This window comes from Palaemon carinicauda, chromosome 1 (genome assembly GCF_036898095.1).
Source record: "Palaemon carinicauda isolate YSFRI2023 chromosome 1, ASM3689809v2, whole genome shotgun sequence".
Lineage (NCBI taxonomy): Eukaryota > Metazoa > Arthropoda > Malacostraca > Decapoda > Palaemonidae > Palaemon > Palaemon carinicauda.
The window spans coordinates 144,496,548-144,518,840 of record NC_090725.1 but is presented as its reverse complement, the minus strand read 5'-3'; the positions used below and the strand labels follow the sequence as shown (position 1 = coordinate 144,518,840).

The 22,293-nt window shown below is 39.9% G+C and overlaps 1 protein-coding gene across 1 annotated transcript in view; it reads right to left on the bottom strand.

The window, feature by feature from the left end:
• The window catches only part of LOC137616077 (toll-like receptor 2), a 163,931-nt gene that overhangs the window by 107,206 nt on the left and 34,432 nt on the right, over nt 1-22,293 (bottom strand). Inside the window, exons 4-7 of the mRNA XM_068345787.1 lie at nt 15,043-15,184; nt 14,299-14,408; nt 6,289-6,349; nt 2,302-2,502 (exon numbers count right to left, since the gene is read on the bottom strand). Coding sequence (XP_068201888.1) covers nt 2,302-2,502; nt 6,289-6,349; nt 14,299-14,408; nt 15,043-15,184 — 514 coding nt within the window. The remainder of the gene's footprint in view (nt 1-2,301; nt 2,503-6,288; nt 6,350-14,298; nt 14,409-15,042; nt 15,185-22,293) is intronic.

Sequence of the window (22,293 nt, the reverse complement as noted above, 5' to 3'; positions counted from 1 at the left end):
AACTTGAAGCGGTTCTCTCATGAAAGTGGACTGCTTCTGGAGGTGCGGGGTTAACTTGTTAACCATCTCTTGAAACAGGTCAGGTGTGATTCTGAGGTAATTTTTGTAGCCCCTTTGATCTTCCTTGTGGAGTTCAGTCAATAGACTGTCATACTGTCCAAACTCGTGACTTCTGGTTAACCATTCCCTGACCCACACTATCCTTTGTATCTTTCTTCGAGGTGGGGTTGCCTTTTGTTTATCTTCTTCCTCTGCCAGCATTTTCTGCTGCTCTCCAACAAGGGCTAGAGCAGCTGCTAGGTAGAGGTATCTTCTCCTCTTTGCAATGGTGTCTCTGACAGTAAGCATTGTTGTCTCTTCAGAAGCCAATCAAAGAATGTCCTCGGGTTGCAGAAGCCCCGTTTTTATATGGCGTGGCCAAGTCGGGACGACACCATCCGAATTGCATGAACTCGTCGTGCCAATGCGGGAAGTGCGCAAACTATGCGCAAACTATGCGTGAACTCGTCGTGAACTCATCGTGCCAGTTCGTGCCAATGTGGGCACCCATTCGTGAACTCATCGTGAACTCATCGGGAACTCATCGGGATCTATGCGTGAACTCGTCGTGAACAGTGCGGGAACCTCCAAGTGAGTGCCACAAAAATTCACGACTTGCCACGACAAATTCGTGGCAGAAAGTCGTGCAAGTGTCAGCCTGGCATTACCCATATAATCTGTTTTCTGCGCACGAAGTCCCGCCCTAATCTGCAAACCTGTTTGGGAAAAAAAAATTCGCGGCCAGGGCACCAGCCACGCATTGAGATACTACCGCTAGAGAGATATGGGGTGTTATGACTGGCCAGACACTACTACATTGGATCCTTCTCTCTGGTTACGGTTCATTTTCCCTTTGCCTACATACACACACCGAATAGTCTGGCCTATTCTTTACATATTCTCTTCTATCCTCATACACCTGACAACACTGAGATTACCAAATAATTCTTCTTCACTGTAATTGTTCAGTGGCCATTTTCCTCTTGGCAAGGGTAGAAGGGACTCTTTAGCTATGGTAAGCAGCTCTTCTAGGAGAAGGACACTCCAAAATCAAACCATTGTTCTCTAGTCTTGGATAGTGCCATAGCTTCTGTACCTTGGTTTTCCACTGTCTTGGGTTAGAGTTCTCTTGCTTGAGGGTACACTCGTGCACACTATCTCATTTCTCTTCCTCTTGTTTTGTTAAAGTTTTCATACTTTGGAGATATTTATTTTAGTGTTACTGTTTTTAATATTTAATTTTTCCCTGTTTCCTTTCCTCACTGGGCTATTTTCCCTGTTGGAGCCCCTAGGCTTATAGCATCCTGCTTTTACAACTAGGGTTGTGGCTTAGCAAGTAATAATAACAATAATAATAATAATAATAATAATAATAGTAATAATAATAATTACGGTATTGCATTCCATCCATGTACTTTCAGTTTCGAACAGATTTCCCTTCCTTCTTTCATGTATTTTCCCCCTCTTGTTCTCTTATGTCTCCCCATCGAACTAAAGATATCTATCCATCAATAAGCTTTAATTGTGACTCCTCTCGGTCTCATCCTATCATTGGTAAATATCTTCAACCACACTTATATTCATTACTTCAATTTAAAAGAATCTCTTTTACCTGTTAAACAGTCTTTTAGTGCCCACTAACTTCATCCCCTACTGTGCAAAGCTTTGACCCATCACAATGATTTACCTCTTTCAGAGACATGCCTTCATTCGGGGCAATTTTATCTCCACCATACAATTAATAATTTCGTTTGATAAACTCTTTGTTTTATGTGGAGCTATGGACGTTAAAACTTGCAACAAATGTTTCTACAATGAACAGAATAACCCAAGCCTCTCTTCATAGTTTATGATCGACAGATATATTTCAACGTTGTTACTGGTCTAAAGATATTTCATATTCTTTACTCATTACTTCTCATATGGTCGATAAATTTCCTTATTGACTTTCATCACTGGACCTTTACCCTGTTGGAGCCTTTGGGCCTATAACATCCAGCTTTTCTCACTGGGGTTGTAGTTTAGCAAGTAATAATAAGACTGATTGCAAGAAGTCCCATGGACCTTCTAGTGATCCCTCTTCTCTTTTGGGCATTCTCAGTAAAAATCAAGTGTCAACGCTACTGTATATCAAAAGATATTTTTTGGTTTACACGAGATATGCATGTCTATATTATCAAAGCTATCCTATAAAATCTAGATTTTATTTTGACAAAGACTTGCAAAAGTATTAACTCTTTATCAAACAAAATCACTACTTACCGGAAATATTAAGGAAGAAACTTCCATTTCTTAATGAAGAGAGCAGTAAAGGCGGTATTTCTTTCAGGTTATTATTGGAGACGTCAAGTTCTTTAATTTTACCCCGATCCTTCTTGTAATACTCAGAGTAGTGTCCTAGCACTTCGATTGTTCTCAAACTACAATTTGAGAGGTTCAGATGCTCCAGTCGTTGAACTGTATCTGAAATAAATATACACAGTAAAACTATATGTAAGCAAAAAATAATTGGCAACAGCATAGATATAGTATTTTGTATATATGAAAACATCAACAGAAAAGATTACATTGCAAGTAAAGCATTTTTTATTATGCTTATTTGCATACTTGAGCAAACATACATATTACAAAGGAATACACACGCACACACATACAAACACACACACACACACACACACACACATATATATATATATATATATATATATATATATATATATATATAAATATATAAATAATATACATATACAATATATACAAATATATATATATATATATATATATATATATATATATATATATATATATATGTATATATAAATATATATATATATATATATATATATATATATATATATATATATATATATATATATATATATATATATACAATACATATATATATATATATATATATATATATATATATATATATATATATATATATATATATATATATATATATATATATATATATATATATATATATATATATATGTATAAAGATTGGGAAACAGCAGTATGAATTCGTGAGGGGATGAGGGAATGTGGAAGTCATCTTTATAGTAAGGCAGCTACAGGTAAAGAGGCTTCAGTGAAACCAGACCTCTTCTGTGCTTTTGTAGACCAAAGGAACTCTTATCAGAGAACTGCAAGAGAAATGATGTGTTGGTGCTTAAGGAAAAGGAAAGTCCCAGAGAAGTTGGTTTGAATGCTCGAAATGCTCTACAAAATAAAAAGGACAGAAGAAGTAACAGTAGTTGAGGAAACAAAAAACTTTTGAAGATAATGTTGGCGTACACAGGGGTCAGCATTCAGCCTGTTTTTATTTATATTGGTCATTGATGTGTTAAGAGAAGAGTTCAGAAATGAAAAGTTGTCGGAGTTGCTATTTAAAGGCGTCAAAGGCTACTCATGAATAGCAGAGGCAAGGGATAGTAATATTGCCCTAGCAAGCAGGACAATGCCTTAGAAACTGACCATATATACACATGATCAGTGCCCAACCCCCTCTCCAACCAAGCTAGGACCAGGCAATGGCTTCTTCTTCTTCTTCGTCTACATCTTTTCCCACTTCTATGTGGGGTCGATGTTTCTGGTCAGCTTTCTCCATCTACCTCTGTCCCACACTTCATCACGGTTAATCCTTTTGATCGAAGGTCATCCTTGATACAGTCCATCCACCTTCGCTTTGGTCTCTTTCTCTTTCTCGTTCCCTGTACCACCATTTCCATCACTCTCCTCCCAATATACTGTTCATCTCTTCTCATGACATGACTATACCACCTAGTCTACTTTCTTGGATCTTGTCTGGCTGTTGATGACTATAGGCTTCCCCGAACTCCTCATCCTGAGCCCGAACTCCTCATCCTGAGCCCAAAAGGAGGTTGAGGTTGCAGCCACTAAAGGAACTAAGGAGTTTGAGCAGGAATCGAACCCCAGTCTAGCGATCACCAGGGAGGAACGTAACCCATAAGCCACCACATATGATTTGATGATTACCGCTGAAAATGAGGTATACTTAGAGTAGGGTTGTAGAGTGGCAGGAGTCTTTGGAGAGGGGTGGCTTGCTGGTAAATGTGGATATGACTGAGGTTATAGTGAGCAGTATATAAGGTATCATTATCATTCATCATCATTAAATGCTAAGCTACAACCCTAGTTAGAAAAGCAGGATGCTATAAGCCCAGGGGCCCCAACAGGGAAAATAGCCCAGTGAGGAAAGGAAAAAAGGAAAATTAAAATATTTTAAGAATAGTAACATTAGAATAAATATTTCCTATATAAACTATGAAAACTTTAACAAAACAAGAGGAAGAGAAACTAGATATAAAAGTGTGCTCAAGTGTACCCTTAAGCAAGAGAACTCTAACCAAAGACAGTATAAGACCATGGTACAGAGGCTATGGCACTGCCGAAGATTAGAGAATAATGGTTTGATTTTGGAATGTCTTTCTCCTAGAAGAGATGCTTACCATAGCCAAAAAGTCTCTTCTACCCTTACTAATAGGAAAGTAGCCACTGAACAATACATTGCAGTAGTTAACCCCTTGGGTAAAGAAGAATTGTTTGGTAATCTCAATGTTGTCAGGTGTATGAGGACAGGAGAATCTGTAAAGAATAGGCCAGACTATTTGGTGTCTGTGTAGGCAAAGGGAAAGAACCGTAACCAGAGAGAATGATCCAATGTAGTACTGTCTGGCCAGTCAAAGGACCCCCCCCCCAACTCTCTAACGCTAGTATCTCAACGGGTGGCTGGTGCCCTGGACAGGATAAACTTACAATAAAGTAGAACAATTTAGATACTTGGGAGCATGTAAGGCTGCAGTTGAGAATAGGATAAAAGTAGTCTGAAGGAAGTGGAGGGAGGTAGCAGGAGTGATATGTGATAGAAAAGGCCAAATGGGATAAAAGTCAAGACCTGTAGCACAGTAATAAGACCATTGTTAATGTATGTATCAGAAACGTTGGTTCTAGGACAAAAAGAGGACGCAAAGCTTAGAGAAGAGAGATGAGAATGCCGAGGTGGATCATGGGAATATCACTGCTTGTAACCTTGAGAAATCATGAAATAAGAAGAATGGCAGGTATAGTATGTGGATTATGGGAATATCACTGCTTGTAACCTTGAGAAATCATGAAATAAGAAGAATGGCAGGTATAGTATGTGGATTATGGGAATATCACTGCTTGTAACCTTGAAAAATTATGAAATAAGAAGAATGGAAGGTGTGGTAGGTGGATTATGGGGATATCACTGCTTGTAACCTTGAAAAATCATTAAATAAGAAGAATGGCAGGTATAGTATGTGGATTATGGGAATATCACTGCTTGTAACCTTGAAAAATTATGAAATAAGAAGAATGGCAGGTGTAGTAGGTGGATTATGGGGATATCACTGCTTGTAACCTTGAAAAATTATGAAATAAGAAGAATGGCAGGTGTAGTAGGTGGATTTTAGGGATATCACTGCTTGTAACCTTGAAAAATTATGAAATAAGAAGAATGGCAGGTGTAGTAGGTGGATAATGGGAATATCACTGCTTGTAATCTTGAAAAATTATGAAATAAGAAGAATGGCAGGTGTAGTAGGTGGATTATGGGGATATCACTGCTTGTAACCTTGAAAAATTATGAAATAAGAAGAATGGCAGGTGTAGTAGGTGGATTTTAGGGATATCATTGCTTGTAACCTTGAAAAATTATGAAATAAGAAGAATGGCAGGTGTAGTAGGTGGATAATAGGAATATCACTGCTTGTAATCTTGAAAAATTATGAAATAAGAAGAATGGCAGGTGTGGAGTGAGGTGATAAGAGTCCGAACTGTGATGGTATGGGCACATGTTCAGGATGGATGGTTGGAAGAAAGTAAGGAGAGACTGGGAAGAACCAGTGAGGGGTGAAGACTGATATGAAGGTAGAGAATTGGATGGCGAGATATGGTAAAGGATGATTTGGAGAGAAGAGGTCTGGTGGAAGAGGATGCCTCTGATTGAAGGCATCGTAGACGGCACACCAAGCAACCCACACCTTAACGTAGGGATAATGGGATAAGCATCCTAATACCCTACATCCCATTCGATGGGAACTTTTTTTGTAAATAAATCTGTAATTAGATTATAGCTTTCATAGTCTGTTAATGATTGGATCTACGGTGCAATATAGGCATGGCATGTTTTGATAAAAGAAATGATATATAGATTTCTTACACAATTAAAAAAAAAAGTAGCATTGAAAACCTTCTTACCATAATGAAGCTTGACGAAATTTAGTTTGTCGTTGTCAGATACATCTAAGTACCTCAACTCCTGTTGATAAAAGAAACATGTCAAATTCATATATTAATGGCTTAATAATAAAAAAGAAGTAAATTACGTATCATTTTTTTTTTCCAGACGACGAAACTAGCCTGAGAGAAATTAATTTTAGGCGTGACCTTAGTGTAGAACTAGCCACGAATAAAGTATGAAATACAAATGGCCAGTTTATCACAATTAGGTTAAAATAGTTCTTAATAAGGTATCTTATCAAGAGGAAATAATCTGAGTGATCTCCATGAAATAAACAAACATGATACATTTGTACTGAGGACGTTACAGAAATATGTAGTTACAAAAGTGGGACAAATAACCCATTTTTTTTTCTAAAAGAAAACAGATATTCATTCCCATTTTTTTTTCTAAAAGAAAACAGATATTCATTTCTTTCTCGGAGGAAAAAAGTAGTAGTAAGCAATAAAGTACCAAGAATGGAAAAAGATTTAACAACACCTCGTAAGAGAAGGTTCAAATTCTCTTGTATAAAAGATACTTTACGAAAACTCATAACCCATTACGGAGTTTTTGATGACATTGGGATTTTCAACAGTTAATTTTCGCCATCAATATTTATCCAAGGAATGCAATTTCTGTGACGTATATTCCGCCGTATATCTTCAGCACAATAAAATTCTTTATCTGTCTACTCAGCCACTTTGAGCGATCTAGCGTTTGCACATGCCTGAAATTCCGCACTTAAGTGAATCAGTGTCTGCTCCACCCTTCTTGAGGTCAGATATATTGTGAATTGCTCCTGCTCTCTTCACACCTACACTACCATTAATTATGGTAAGTCTGTAAATTTTACATGCTAGAGGAATTAGGTGGAATTGATTTAAACAAGTGGTCAATATCCCACACGGGATTTGTGCCCGGGTTACTGGAATCGTGGTTAATCTCAGAAAGGTTTGGCAGCTTGTCTTAAAATAAACCAAGGTATGCCTGTGTAAGGACTATACAGTACTGCCTGGTCTACTGGGAAGCACAGGACAATTCCCTAGAAACTGACCATATATACACATGATCAGTGCCCAACCCCTCTCCAATCAAGCTAGGTCCAGGCAATAGCTGTTGATGACTATAGGCTTCCTTATATAGTGGAATATAATGGATATATTAGTTAATTATAGTTATAATTATATAGCCTAGTTATATATAACAGTTAGAAGGTTGGCCAGGGCACTAACCACCCGTTGAGATACTACCGCTAGAGAGTTATGAGGTACTTTGACTGGCCAGACATTACTACATTGGATCAAACCATTATTACAAAAGAGGGATATATAAATGCTATGTAAAACATTCTTTCAAAGTTGCAAAGAGAATGCTATACAAGGTAGCTCTAAAATGTGATTCTTTGGTAAAAATATTGTAAAAGAACAATCTCACGCATTAATCAAATAGATATACAGAAAAAAAGTAATTGTAAGACAATTTATAGTCAGAAATATATATATATATATATATATATATATATATATATATATATATATATATATATATATATATATATGATTAAGCTTAATATTACTATTTTCATGGTTTAGTGACTTAGATTCACTGCAAAGTGCCGGACCTGTTAAGTTTCTCTACCTTTGGAATAAAGATATTTGCAACAGGAGAAAGTTGTAGGTAGTGTACCAACCGTGTGTCGCACGTTCGTACATAGTTCATTTTGTGCTTGTATCTTCCCTCTCTCCTCGCACTAAGAAGAACCTGAAAAAAACATGTCTTGTTTCTCCTCTGTAACATTGTCTGTTTTTTTAACATGAAAATTCTTGTTGCCTTGAACTTTTGTAAATAAAGGAGAGTGTTCTATAATAGAGTCACTCAGTTGTTTTCAACTTGCCTTTGAGTCACAACCTTCTCTCGGCCCGTCACATTGGTGACCCCGGAAGTCGACTCGCTCCTCCCGCCTTCCACCCTCCCCTTCACCCCTCCATCGTTGGTACCATAGAGGACTCTACGGAAGTTATTGCTGCGACTCCCCCATTGAATCTTTCATCATTCACCAGTGGAAAGGTGTTTGCTTGGTTTCAGCGCGCAGAAGTCCAGTTTCGCATCAAGGGCGTGACTCGCTCAACCACCAAAGCAGATTATGTTCTCGCGGCGATACCCAAGGAATACCTTCCCGGAAATATCCGACTGGCTGTGTGAACAAGGAGACACCCCAATAGCGTATGACGCCCTTGAAACATACCTTCTGCAGCAGTACTCGCCGTCGCCAGCCACCTGTATAGCAAAGCTTTTTTAGCTCTCGCAACAACCGTTGGGGGACCAAAGGGCTTCGCTCGCCCTCAGGGAAATGACCAGTATCGCTCGCCTGAAACCTGCCACAGACGGCTCTCTTCGTGAGGTGAACCTATTTCGTGCCCTTTGGATACGCCGTTTACCCGAACCTATACGCGCTGCCATACCCGATGTCGATAGTTTACCCATAAAGGACTTGTTGACCAAAGCCGACGCCCTTATGGACAGCCACTTCAAGACCTCCATCAACGCCTCCACCCCTGACGAAGAGGACGCCTATTCAACGTCACCCGAAGCTGACGTGAATGCCGTAGGACATACACGCCTACCCCGTGACGTGCCGAAGCGGCGACAAAGCCACCGACCACCCGCCACTCGCTCGCGCCCCAACCAACGACTTCTACAGCCACTTACTACCTCCCATTCACTGCAGTTTTGCTACTATCACTTCAGATTCGGGGCAACCGCGAAGAAATGTGCCAAGGATTGTCAGTGGCCAAAAACGTGTAAGTAGGCCATCGCTCGAGGCAGTGGCCTCCCGTGTTTCTAATCTTTTCTTTTTACATGATGCAGGAACGGGCGTGCGATTTTTGGTAGACACGGGTGCTTGTCGTTCTCTTTTGCCAAGGGAAATCTTCAGGACACGTTGTAGTCTGTCTATATCTGCCGACGTCCGCTTGGTAGCTGCCAACGGATCTGCGATACCCACCTATGGTTACGAGAACCTCACATTATCGTTCGGAAACGGTAAATTTAATTGGAAGTTTTTCGTTGCTGATATCACATTGCCAATCCTCGGTGCGGATTTTCTCTCTCATTTCCACCTTCTGGTCGATGTCGCCCACCGACGATTGGTCAACGCAGACTCGTACTTGTCAACACCTCTTCAACCCGCCCCCTCCAACCTCGCTCTCCACATCAGCGCACCCACGGATGCCAACGCCCACATCCTACCCGGAAGTTTTACGTCCAGAACTTCGCCAAACGCCCATGGCTCCTGCCAAGCACGGTATTTATCACCATATCAAGACGACGGGAACCCCAGTCTTCGCAAAGTTCAGACGTCTCGCACCGGAACGATTGGCAGCCGCCAAACAGACGTTCGCTGAAATGGAGGAAATGGGCCTTTGCCAAAAGACCTCCAGCCCATGGTCGTCACTCTTACACATCGTTCTGAAGAAAGACAGCTCCCTCTGTCCGTGCAGGGATTACAGGCGCTTGAACATGGAAACAGAACCGGATCACTACCCCCTCCCAAACATTGCCGATGTGACATCCTACCTGCACAAAGAGAAGGTTTTCTCTACGCTCGACCTCCTGAAGGGGTATTATCAGGTGCCTATGAACCCAGAAGACATCCCCAAGTCTGCCATCACCACTCCGTTTGGTACATACACCTTCAATTACTCCTGTTCTGGCCTTCGTAATGCTGGGGCCATATTTCAACATCTCATGGATGGCATCTTAGGGGACCTCCCCTTCTGTGTATGCTATGTGGACGACATACTTGTGTTCTCCTCCTCAAAAGAGGAACACCTCCGTCACCTGCGCATCGTGCTCGACCGCCTGCAACAAAACGGCCTTGTAGTCCGGTACGACAAGTGTACCTTTGGCGCCAACGAAGTGTCGTTCTTAGGGCACCGCATCACTCCTGAAGGAGTCCATCCCCTCCCTGAGAAGGTAGCAGCCGTTCAGGACTTCCCCGTGCCCTCGACCGTCAAAGCTCTGCAGGAATTTTTGGGCATGATCAACTATTATCACCGTTTTCTGCCAGCCATTGCCGCCACTCTTGCTCCCCTCTACGCCTCCCTCAAGGGCAAGCCAAAGGACCTGAAGTGAATCCCCTTCAAGAAGCGGCCTTCTGCAATGCAAAGAAGGCCCTATCAACCGCTGCGGCTCTCACTTTTCCTATCCCACATGCCCCTCTCCATCTCTCCACCGATGCCAGCGACGTCGCTATTGGGGCAGTACTCGAGCAGGTGGTCAACGGCTCACCCCGCCAATTGGCCTTCTTCAGTAGAAAACTGTCCAAGGCAGAATCGGGGTATTCTACCTTCGATCGCGAATTGCTGGCGGTGCACTTGGCTGTCCGTCACTTTCACCATTTCTTAGAAGGTACGCCCTTCGTCATTCGCACAGACTACATGCCTCTGGTGCATGCCTTCACTGGACAGTCTCTCCGCTGTGGCTGAATACAATTGCAGCCTTCTATACATCCCTGGGAAAATGAATCCCGTTGCCGATGCCCTGTCAAGAAACACGTTGGCTGCCGTTCAACTGGGATTGGATTACAATGCCCTGGCTGAAGCCCAACGACAGGATCCAGAGTATCAAGCATGTAGGTCATCCTGCACGTCCCTCCGTTAGGAAGACTTCCCCCTCGAAGACTCTAACACCACCCTCCTCTGTGACGTCAGTACTAGTAGACCGCAACCTTGGATTCCTGCTCCCATGCGCCGACAGGCGTTTGATTTCATTCACGGCCTTTCACATCCCTCATGCCGTTCTACTGCACAGCTGCTGAAGACGAAGTTCATTTGGCACAGCATTTCTAAGGATGCTAAGGATTGGGTCCACGCCTGTACTTCTTGCCAAACTTCCAAAGTACATCGACACACGGATTCAGGAGTGGGCACCTTTCCTCAACCTCAGCGTCGTTTCTCACACATTCACGTCAACATTGTAAGTCCCCTACCCACATCACAAGGACATTGTTACCTGTTTACCGTCATCGACCGCTCCACTCGTTGGCCTGAAGCCATTCCCATGGAAACTGCAACGTCCGCCTCATGTACATCTGCCTTACTCTCAGGATGGATTGCAAGATTTGGTATCCCTGAGCATATTACTTCTGACAGGGGTACCACTTTCATCTCTCAATTGTGGACATCATTAGCGAATCTCCTGGGCATCACCCTACATCACACAACGGCCTACAACCCCGCTGCCAATGGAATGGTTGAACGTTTTCATCGCACCCTCAAAGCAGCTTTGATGTCCCGCTGCAAGGATTCCAACTGGTTTACTCAGCTTCCCTGGGTCCTCCTGAGACTAAGGACCACTCCTAAAGATGCCCTCGACATCTCGGCAGCTGAAATGGTGTATGGCAATCCGTTGGTCATCCCTGCTGAATTCTTTCCCTTCTACAACCTCCTCCGCCGATCTCCATACGCGTACGTCACTTCGTGGGAAAATTTACTCCATGCCGCCAGACTTACAAGCCCCCTTCAAAGCATCACATACCGACAGACTTGTACTCTGCAATGCACGTCTTCCTGCGCAACGACACCAGCAATCCACCACTAACGCCCCCTTACACGGGCCCTTTCCTTGTGATCCAACGCAGTACAAAAGCATTCCTACTAAACATTCGTGGCAAAGAAGACTGGGTCTCTATTGATCGTCTAAAACCTGCTTATCTCCTGCCAGATGACCAGCCTACAGTTCGCCTCTCTAGATCAGGGCGCCCTATTTAACATGTACAGTATGTCATTTTTAGGGGGGGGGGGAGCCATGTACCAACTGTGTGTCGCACATTCGTACATAGTTCATTTTATGCTTGTATCTTCCCTCTCCCCTCGCACTAGAAAGAACCTGAAAAAAACATGTCTTGTTTCTTCTCTGTAACATTGTCTGTTTTTCTAACATGAAAATTCTTGTTTCCTTGAACTTTTGTATATAAAGGAGAATGTTCTATAATAAAGTCACTCAGTTGTTTTCAACTTGCCTTTGAGTCACAACCTTCTATCGGCCCGTCACAGTAGTTTGAGAAAAAAAAAGTTTAAGTACATTAGACTGAAATAGAAGACAAGGGAAGAATGTTTAAAATGGAGGGATAAGCAAACTGTTCTTTACTGAGGTACGGTTTAGATGCTGATTGCATAGATTAATGTAGGTAGTAGGTTGGCCAGGGCACCAGCCGCCCGACTGATCAGAGAGTACTATATTGAATCCTTCTCTTTGGTTACGGTTCTTTCACTTTGCCTACACATAATCCGAATAGTCTGGCCTATTCTTTACAGATTCTCCTTTATCCTCATACACCTGACAACACTAAGATTACCAAACAATTCTTCTTCACCCAAAGGGTTAACTACTGCACTCTAATTGTTCAGTGGCTACTTTCCTCTTGGTAAGGGTAAAAGAGATTCTTTAGCTATGGTAAGAAGCTCTTCTAGAAGGACACTCCAAAATCAAACCATTGTTCTCTATTCTTGGGTAATGCCATAGCCTCTGTACCATGGTCTTCCACTCTCTTGGGTTAGAGTTCTATTGCCTGAGGGTACACTCGGGCACACTATTCTATCCAATTTCGCTTCCTCTTGTTTTGCTTAAAGTATTTAAAGTTTATATAGGAAATATTTATTTTAATGTTGTTACTACTTTTAAAATATTTAATTTTTCCTTTTTTCCTTTCCTTACTGGGCTATTTTCTCTGTTCTGACCCCTGGGCTTATAGCATCTTGCTTTTCCAACTAGGGTTGTAGCTTTGCACATAATAATATTAATAATAATAATAATAATACATGATGTAAAAAATAAGTGGAAGGGTGAGGAGTTAGATGAGAATGTTTGAAAGGAGTGATGAACAGACTATTCTTCACTGAAGTACGGTTTGGATTTTGAGTGGATAAGCAATTTGAATGAACGTTCGTATATTATTATTATTATTATTATTATTATTATTATTATTATTATTAATTTACAGCCCTAGTTGGAAAAGTACAATGCTATAAGCCCAAGGACTCCAACAGGGAAAAGAGCCCAGTGGAAACAAGGAAGAATAAAACATTTTAAGAACAGTAACGTTAAAATAAATATCTCTTAAATAAACTATACAAATTTTAACAAATCAAAAGGAAGAGAAATAAGATAGAATGAAGTACCCGAGTGTACCCTCAAGCAAGAGAACTCTAACCCAAGACAGTGGAAGACCACGGTACAGTGGCTATGGCACTACCCAAGACTAGAGAACAATGGTTTGATTTTGGAGTGTCCTTCTCCTAGAAGAGCAGCTTACCATAACTAAAGCAATTTGAATGAACTGCTCGTATAGTATACACGATGCAAAGAGTGCAAGGGTGAGGAGTAGTACAAAAATTAATCATAAAAAATAATAGAAAATGGTTACTGTTGGTGAAAGGATTGATTAGAATGTTTTGACATGATTAGGTCAAGAGGAAAGTTTTAGGAGAAAGGTAGTTTATTAGAAGAGTAATGGGGGTAAAAGACCTACAGCGTGTTGGATAGGCTGGCGATTAAAAGGATGAGTTAGAAAGTAAAAGCAAGCTAAGGGGCGAATGAGGTTTATCATGATGAGAGTCTCCTGTTTAAGTCAATGGAGTGGCAGATATGAGGTAATTTTTTTTTCATTAAGGAAACCGCTTAATGATATATATATATATATATATATATATATATATATATATATATATATATATATATATATATATATATATATATAGTCTAAAAATTAGACGAGATCACTACAAAACAATATTTGAAAAATATTGTATATAATATTTTTTGACCAACTCAAAAAAAAATGATAGGCCTATCTTATGGTCATCAATGTGCTTAGTACTAAAATCTGTAAGAAAAATGCAAATAAAAATAGATGATTTATCTCCAAGGAGGAAGGAAAAGCGACTTTCACATCTCAGAATACAAAAAGAACAAAACTACTTTACCAAATTGGAAGTGAAAATAAATGGATCATGGAGATAAGTAATTCCAGTATAGGACACATCCAAATACTTCAGGTTCGGATAATTTCGCAGTAGCTGTGGTAGCTGATCATCTGAAAATAAAAAAAAATAGATTACTATGAGAGAGAGAGAGAGAGAGAGAGAGAGAGAGAGAGAGAGAGAGAGAGAGAGAGAGAGAGAGAGAGAGAGAGAGTCATACAGTTTCAAACATATGCCAAAGTATATATCAAACATATAGCCTAACTACTGCATTGTAATCATTCAGTGGCCACTTTCCTCTTGGTAAGGGTAAAAGAGACTCTTTAGCCATGGTAAGCAGCTCTTCTAGGAGAAGGACACTCCAAAATCAAATCATTGTTCTCTAGTCTTTGTTAGTGCCATAGCCTCTGTACCATGGTCTTCCACTGTCTTGGGTTAGAGTTCTCTTGCTTGAGGATACACTCGGGCACACTATTCTATTTTATTTCTCTTCCTCTTGTTTTGTTAAAGTTTTTAAAGTTTATATAGGAAATATTTATTTTAATGTTATTGTTCTTAAAATATTTAATTTTTGCTTGTTTCTTTTCCTCACCGAGCTATGTTTCCTGTTGGAGCCCCGGGCTTATATGCATTCTGCTTTTCCAACTAGGGTTGTAGCTTAACAAGTAATAATAATAATAATAATAATAATAATAATAATAATAATAATAATAATAATAATAATAATAGTGTTTTCTTGTTACTTACCTAGTTGATTCACAGCCGTGCCTCTCATGTAAAGATGGATAAGGGACTCCAGCCGTTTCCCTAAGCCAACAAGAGTATGAACCTCAAATTTAGGATTACCGCTAATATCTAACTTCTTCAATCCATTGAAAAAATCATCAACCTAGAATAATCAGAATATCAAATAAATATAGGAAATAAAATTGTGAATATAAAATGTTTCTATTTTGATATTTTGCATTTTTTCCTCAATGTTAAAAACATTTTACTACATATCAAGAGGACATTTTTACGTAACAACAAATTTCACACAAGGACCGGAAAAAAAGGTTTGAGTTCTCTTGCCTGAGGGTACATTCGGGCACACTATTTTCTCTAATTCATCTTCCCCTTGTTTTGTTAAAGTTTTTATAGTTTATATAGGAAATATTTATTTCAATGTTGTTACAATCTCTATTTACATGCTCTTATCTCTCTCTTTCTCACCCTATACATTCTTTTTATAACCTGTAATTCTTAATATTTTTATCTATTATATCCCTCTTTTCTCCTTTTCCCTCAAGTAGAAATGCAGTTCAATAGAATAAAATAAAGCAGTTAGGGGACAAACACAATCACTGAGAAGAGGGGGGGGGGGGGGAAAGCCAGCCTCAACTTGGGGTCGGTCCCAAGCCCGGGTAAATGGGGAGGGTTGGCGGCAGGAAAGGCATCCGGCCATGAAAAATTAGGCAAAACAACTATGGTCATTGAGTATAACCAGAATGAAATTAATGTCAGGGCGTTCCCCTCGCCTGATCCCTCCGAAAAATTGGTAAGGGCTACCCAGTCATGGGCGGGCTGGGTTAAAGAGGCAAGCTTAGAAGAAAATATCTTAGGAGAGGATGAGAGTAGCAACTCTGAATGTGGGGACAATGACTGGAAAAGGGCGAGAGCTGGTTGACCTCATGGAGAGAAGGAAGATTGGAGTGGTGTGTGCGCAGGAGACCAGGTGGAAAGGAAATAACGCAAGAGAACTAGGCGAAGGTTGTAAATTATATTACAGTGGAGCAAATATGGAAGGAAGAAATGGAGTAGGAATAATATTATCGAAAGAGCTGAAGGAAAATTTGTTTGGGGTGAATAGGAAAAATGACAGAAGTTTAAAGCTAGTACTGGGAGCAACAATACTCAATTTGGTGTGCGCCTATGCCCTGCAAACTGGATGTACAGAGGAGGAGAAGGATACATTCTGGGATGAGATGGACCAGGAGCTTGGAATAATTCCTGCAAGGGAAAGGGTAATTATAGGAGGAGATCTGAACGGCCACTTGGGAATTAGTAGGGAAGGGATAGAGAGTTCAGGGAGGTTGGGGTGTGGGTGAGAGAAATGATGGGGGAGAAAGAGTGATTGATTTTGCATTGGCTTTTGACCTAGCAATGATCAACACCTTCTTTGTGAAAAAGATTAACAGACTGATTACTTACATTAGCGGTGGCAGGGAGAGCCAGATAGATTTGCTACTGTGTAAGAGAGACCATCTGACGGAAGTTAGAAATTGTAAGGTGATAAATGGGGAGAGTGTAGCAGCGCAACACAGGTTAGTGGTAATTGATTGCAGACTAAGCAATTGTAGGAGAAGTAAAAAGACGAGAATGTACCCTAAGATTAAGTGGCGGAAATTGAAAGAGGAAGAACAGAGTCTTGTTTAAGGAAAGGGTGCTGGAAGCAGTAAGGTTACATGAGGATGTACAAGAATGGTAGACCGAGAGTAGTAAAGTGATTCTAAGGATCGGTGAGGAAGTACTTGGAAACTCATCAGGAAGAAGACCCCCAAAAGATAAAGAATCGGGGTGGTGGAATGATGAGGTATAAGAACGGGTAAAAACCAAGAAAGAAGCCAAGAAGAAGGCATATCTATCAGGACAAGAGCAGGATAAATAAAAATATAAACAAGCAAATAATGAAGCAAGAAGAACAGTAGCAAAGGCAAAGGCAGAGACATTAAATGAAGTCTTTAAAGAGATGGAAACACCAGAAGGAGAGAAGAGAATATTACGAATTGCTAAGGCCCGAGATGCTGCATCTAAAGACCTGACACAGATAAGGCAAATAAAAGATAGCAATGGTATAATTCTAGCAGAAGAGAATGAAATTAAAAGAAGGTGGGAAACTTATTTTGAAGGACTATTGAATGAGTAGAACCCAAGAACAGTATTTGAAGATGGACTCCCAAATGAGACAGCTACCATAGGAATGACTAGAAGAGAGGTAGAACAAGCAGTAAAGTAGATGAAAAATAGTAAAGCCGCAGGACCGGATAATATACCAGTAGAGGTATGGAAGAGTCTTGGAGAGGAAGGCATAGATATCTTGTGGGACCTGACGCAGATCTTCAATCAGGAAAAGATGCCAGAGAAATGGAAAAGAAGCCTAATCATTCCCTTCTATAAGGGAAAGGGAGACATCCAGGAATGTGGCAACTACAGAGGCATAAAACTGATAAGCCCTACTATGAAAAAATGGGAGAAGATCATTGAGAAGAGACTCAGAGATGAAACAACAATTGGTGAGGAACAAGTTGGATTCATGCCTAGAAGAGGGACTGTAGAAGCAATATTTGATTTGAGGCAGACAATAGAAAAACATCGGGAGAAACAGAAAGAATTACAAATGGTCTTTATTGACATGGAGAAGGCATACGATCGAGTACCACGTCAGGAGCTGTAGAGATGTATGAGGGAAAAGGGAGTCCCTGAGAAATACATAAGAATCACCCAAGATATGTATGAGAGGGAAGAAGCAAATGTTAAGAGCAGTATAGGCCTAACAGAAAGTTTCCCAGTAAATGTGGGACTACATCAGGGGTCTGCATTGAGCCCCTACCTATTTGATCTGGTCATGGATGTAGTAACACAAGGTATTAGAGATCAGTCTCCTTGGTGCATGCTTTTTGCTAATGATATTATACTGTGTAGCACTAGGCGAGAGGTAGTAGAAGAGATACCGGAGGAGTGGAGAATAGAAATGGAAAATAGAGGATTGAAGATCAGCAAGAGAAAGACAGAGTATTCGAGATTGAAAAGTGGTGAGAATGGGGAAGTTAGTTTACAAGGAGAGAGATTGAAAAGAGTTGAAAATTTCAAGTATTTAGGATCAACAATGGCAGAGGATGGTGATCTGGGGGCAGAAATAAACCACAGAATATAAGGAGGATAGAAGAATCGGAAAAAAGTGCGTGGAGTACTATGCGACAGGAAAATAGGGGTTAAGTTGAAAGGTAAAGTACACAGGAAAGTTGTGAGACCGGCAATGATGTATGGAACAGAGACGTGGGCAATAAGACAGAAGAGAAGAAGATGGATGTGACAGAGATCAGAATGTTGAGATGGATATGTGGGGTGACAAGAAGAGATAAGATATGGAATGAGGTAATTAGGGGTACCATAGGAGTTAGAAAACTATCTGTTAAGATCCAAGAAAGTAGACTGCGGTGGTATGGTCATGTCATGACAAGAGATGAACAATATATGGGGAGGAGAGGGATGGAAATGGAGGTACAGGGAACGAGAAGGAGAGGGAGACCAAAGCGAAGGGGGATGGACTGTATCAAGGATGACCTTCGATCAAAGGGATTAACCGGTGATGAAGTGTGGGACAGAGGTAGTTGGAGAAAGCTGATTGAAACATTGACCCCATATAGAAGTGGGAAAAGATGTAGACAAAGAAGAAGAAGACAAAGAAGAAGTGTGGGACAGAGGTAGATGGAGAAAGCTGACCAGAAACATCGACCCCACATAGAAGTGGGAAAAGATGTAGACGAAGAGGAAGAAGTTATGGGGCAAACACATTTAACGACTGATGAAACATTGCACATGATTCGTCTTTACAAGGAAAGCACGTTGAATTGGGTTGATCAACAGAGGTTAGACGACTTGTTATACATTTTGAAGCTTTAGCATGCACTTGGAAACAGGGGACCCTGGTACACCTCGCTCTGAAGTAGTGCACCCTGTGACACCCATACATTGCAACAAATAATTAAACGGGAACTCTCCGTGCAGTATGGGTGTAGCAAGGTGAACTTCTTCAGAAGGAGGTGGACCATGAATTCCTGTGGCCAATTATACATACCTGATACTCTGAATAAATACTACGATAACGCATAATTCCCTATACATAATAAAGATAAAGAATTTACAATAGAAAAAAATCAGAAGTCTTGATAGTTCGCCTGCAAGATGAAAAGTGACATATTCAATGAAATAATCAATTTAAGTCAGTATTGTACAAAGTAATATTCAATGAAATAATCAAATTAAGTCATTACTGTACCAGGTAATATTCAACGAAATAATCAAGTAAAGTCACTGTACAAGGTAATATTCAATGAAATAAACAAATAAATTCAATACTGTACAAGGTAAGATTCAATGAAATAATCAAATTAAGTCAATACAGTAAAAGGATATATTAAATTAAATGATCAAATAAAGTCAATACTCAACAAGGTGAGATTCAATGAAATAATCAAATTAAGTCAATACTGTACAAGGTAAGATTCAATGAAATAATCAAATTAAGTCAATACTGTACAAGCTATGATTCAATGAAATAATCAAATTAAGTCAACACTGTACAAGGTATGATTCAATGAAATGACCAAATTAAATCAATACTACACAAGGTAAAATTTAATGAAATAATCAAATGAAGTCAACACTGAACAAGGTAAGATTCAATGAAATAATCAAATTAAGTCAATACTGTACAAGGTATGATTCAGTGAAATAATAGAATTAAGTCAATACTGTACAAGGTATGATTCAGTGATATAATTAAATTGAATCAATACTATACAAGGTGAGATTCAATAAAATAATCAAATTAAGTCAATAGTGTACCAGGTAATATTCAAAGCAATAATCAAGTAATGTCAATACTGTACAAGGTAATATTCAATAAAAAAAAATCAATACTGTACAAGGGAAGATTCAATTGAATAATCAAATTAAGTCACTACTGTACAAGGGAAGATTCAATGAAATAACGAAATTAAGTCAATACTGTACGAGGTAAGATTCAGTGAAATAAATTAAGTCAATAATGTACAAGGTAATATTCAATGAAATAATCAAATTAAGTCAATATTACAAAAAATAATATTCAATGAAATAATCAAATTAAGTCAATACTGTACAAGATAATATTCAATGGAATAATCAAATTAAATCAATCAATACAAGGGAAGATTCAATGAGATAATCAAATTAAGTTAACACTTTACGTAGTAAGATTCAATGAAATAATCAAATTAAGTTAATGCTGTAAAATGTAAGATTCAATGAAATAATTAAAATAAATCAATACTGTACAAGGTAAGATTCAATGAAATAACCAAATTAAATCAATATTATACATACATACATACATATACCAAGGCACTTCCCCCAATTTTGGGGGGTAGCCAACATCAAACAAATGGAAGAAAAAAAGGGGACCTCTCCTCTCTACGTTCCTCCCAGCCTGACAAGGGACTCAACCGAGTTCGGCTGGTACTGTTAGGGTGCCACAGCCTACCCTCCCCCGTTATCCACCACAGATGAAGCTTCATATTGCTGAATCTCCTACTGCTGCTACCTCCGCGGTCGCAACGGAGGAAGCAGTACGGCCCACCGGAACTGCGTCACAATCGCTCGCCATTCATTCCTATTTCTAGCACGCTCTCTTGCCTCTCTCACATCTATCCTCCTATCACCCAGAGCTTTCTTCACCCCATCCATCCACCCAAACCTTGGCCTTCCTTTTGTACTTCTCCCATCATCTCTTGCATTCATCACCTTTTTTTATACAGACAGCCATTTTCCATTCTCTCAACATGGCCAAACCACCTCAACACATTCATATCTACTCTAGCTGCTAACTCATTTCTTACACCCGTTCTCACCCTCACTACATTGTTCCTAACCCTATCTACTCGAGATACACCAGCCATACTCCTTAGACACTTCATCTCAAACACATTCAATTTCTGTCTCGCCGTCACTTTCATTCCCCACAACTCCGATCCATACATCACAGTTGGTACAATCACTTTCTCATACAGAACTCTCTTTACATTCATGCCTAACCCTCTATTTTTCACTACTCCCTTAACTGCTCCCAACACTTTGCAACCTTCATTCACTCTCTGCGTACATCTGCTTCCACTCCACCATTTGCTGCAACAACAGACCCCAAGTACTTAAATTGATCCACCTCCTCATGTACTTCTCCATTCAACATGACATTGAACCTCGCACCACCTTCCCTTCTCGTACATCTCATAACCTCACTCTTACCCAAATTAACTCTCAACTAACCTCTCTCATACACCCTTCCAAATTCTATCACTAATCGGCCAAGCTTCTCTTCCGCATCAGCAACCAGTACAGTATCATCTGCAAACAACAACTGATTTACCTCCCATTCATAGTCATTCTCGTTTACCAGTTTCACTCCTTGTCCAAGCACTTGAGCATTCACCTTTCTCACCACTCCATCAACATACAAGTTAAACAACCACAGCGACATCACACATCCCTGTCTCAGTCCCACTCTCACCGGAAACCAATCGCTCACTTCATTTCCTATCCTAACACATGTTTTACTACCTTTGTAGAAACTTTTCACTGTTTGCAGCAACCTTCCACCAACTCCATATAACCTCATCACATTCCACATTGCTTCCCTATCAACTCTATCATACGCTTTCTCCAGATCCATAAACGCAACATACACCTTCTTACCTTTTGCTAAATATTTCTCGCATATCTGCCTAACTGTAAAAATCTGATTCATACAACCCATTCCTCTTCTAAAACCACCATGTACTTCTAAGATTGCATTCTCTGTTTTATCCTTAATCCTATTAATCAGTATTCTACCATACACTTTTCCAACTACACTTAACAAACTAATACCCCTTGAATTACAACACTCATGCACATCTTCTTACCCTTATATAGTGGTACAATACATGCACAAACCCAATCTACTGGTACCAATGACAACACAAAACACATATTGAACAATCTCATCAGCCATTCAAGTACAGTCAACATCTCAGCTCTCACACCATCCATACCAGATGCTTTTCCTACTCTCGTTTCATCTTCCTCTCTTGTAATCTCTATCTCATTCTCATCTCCCATCACCGGCACCTCAACACCTGCAACAGCAATTATATCTACCTCCCTATTATCCTCAACATTCAGTAAACTTTCAAAATATTCTGCCCACCTTTTCCTTGCCTC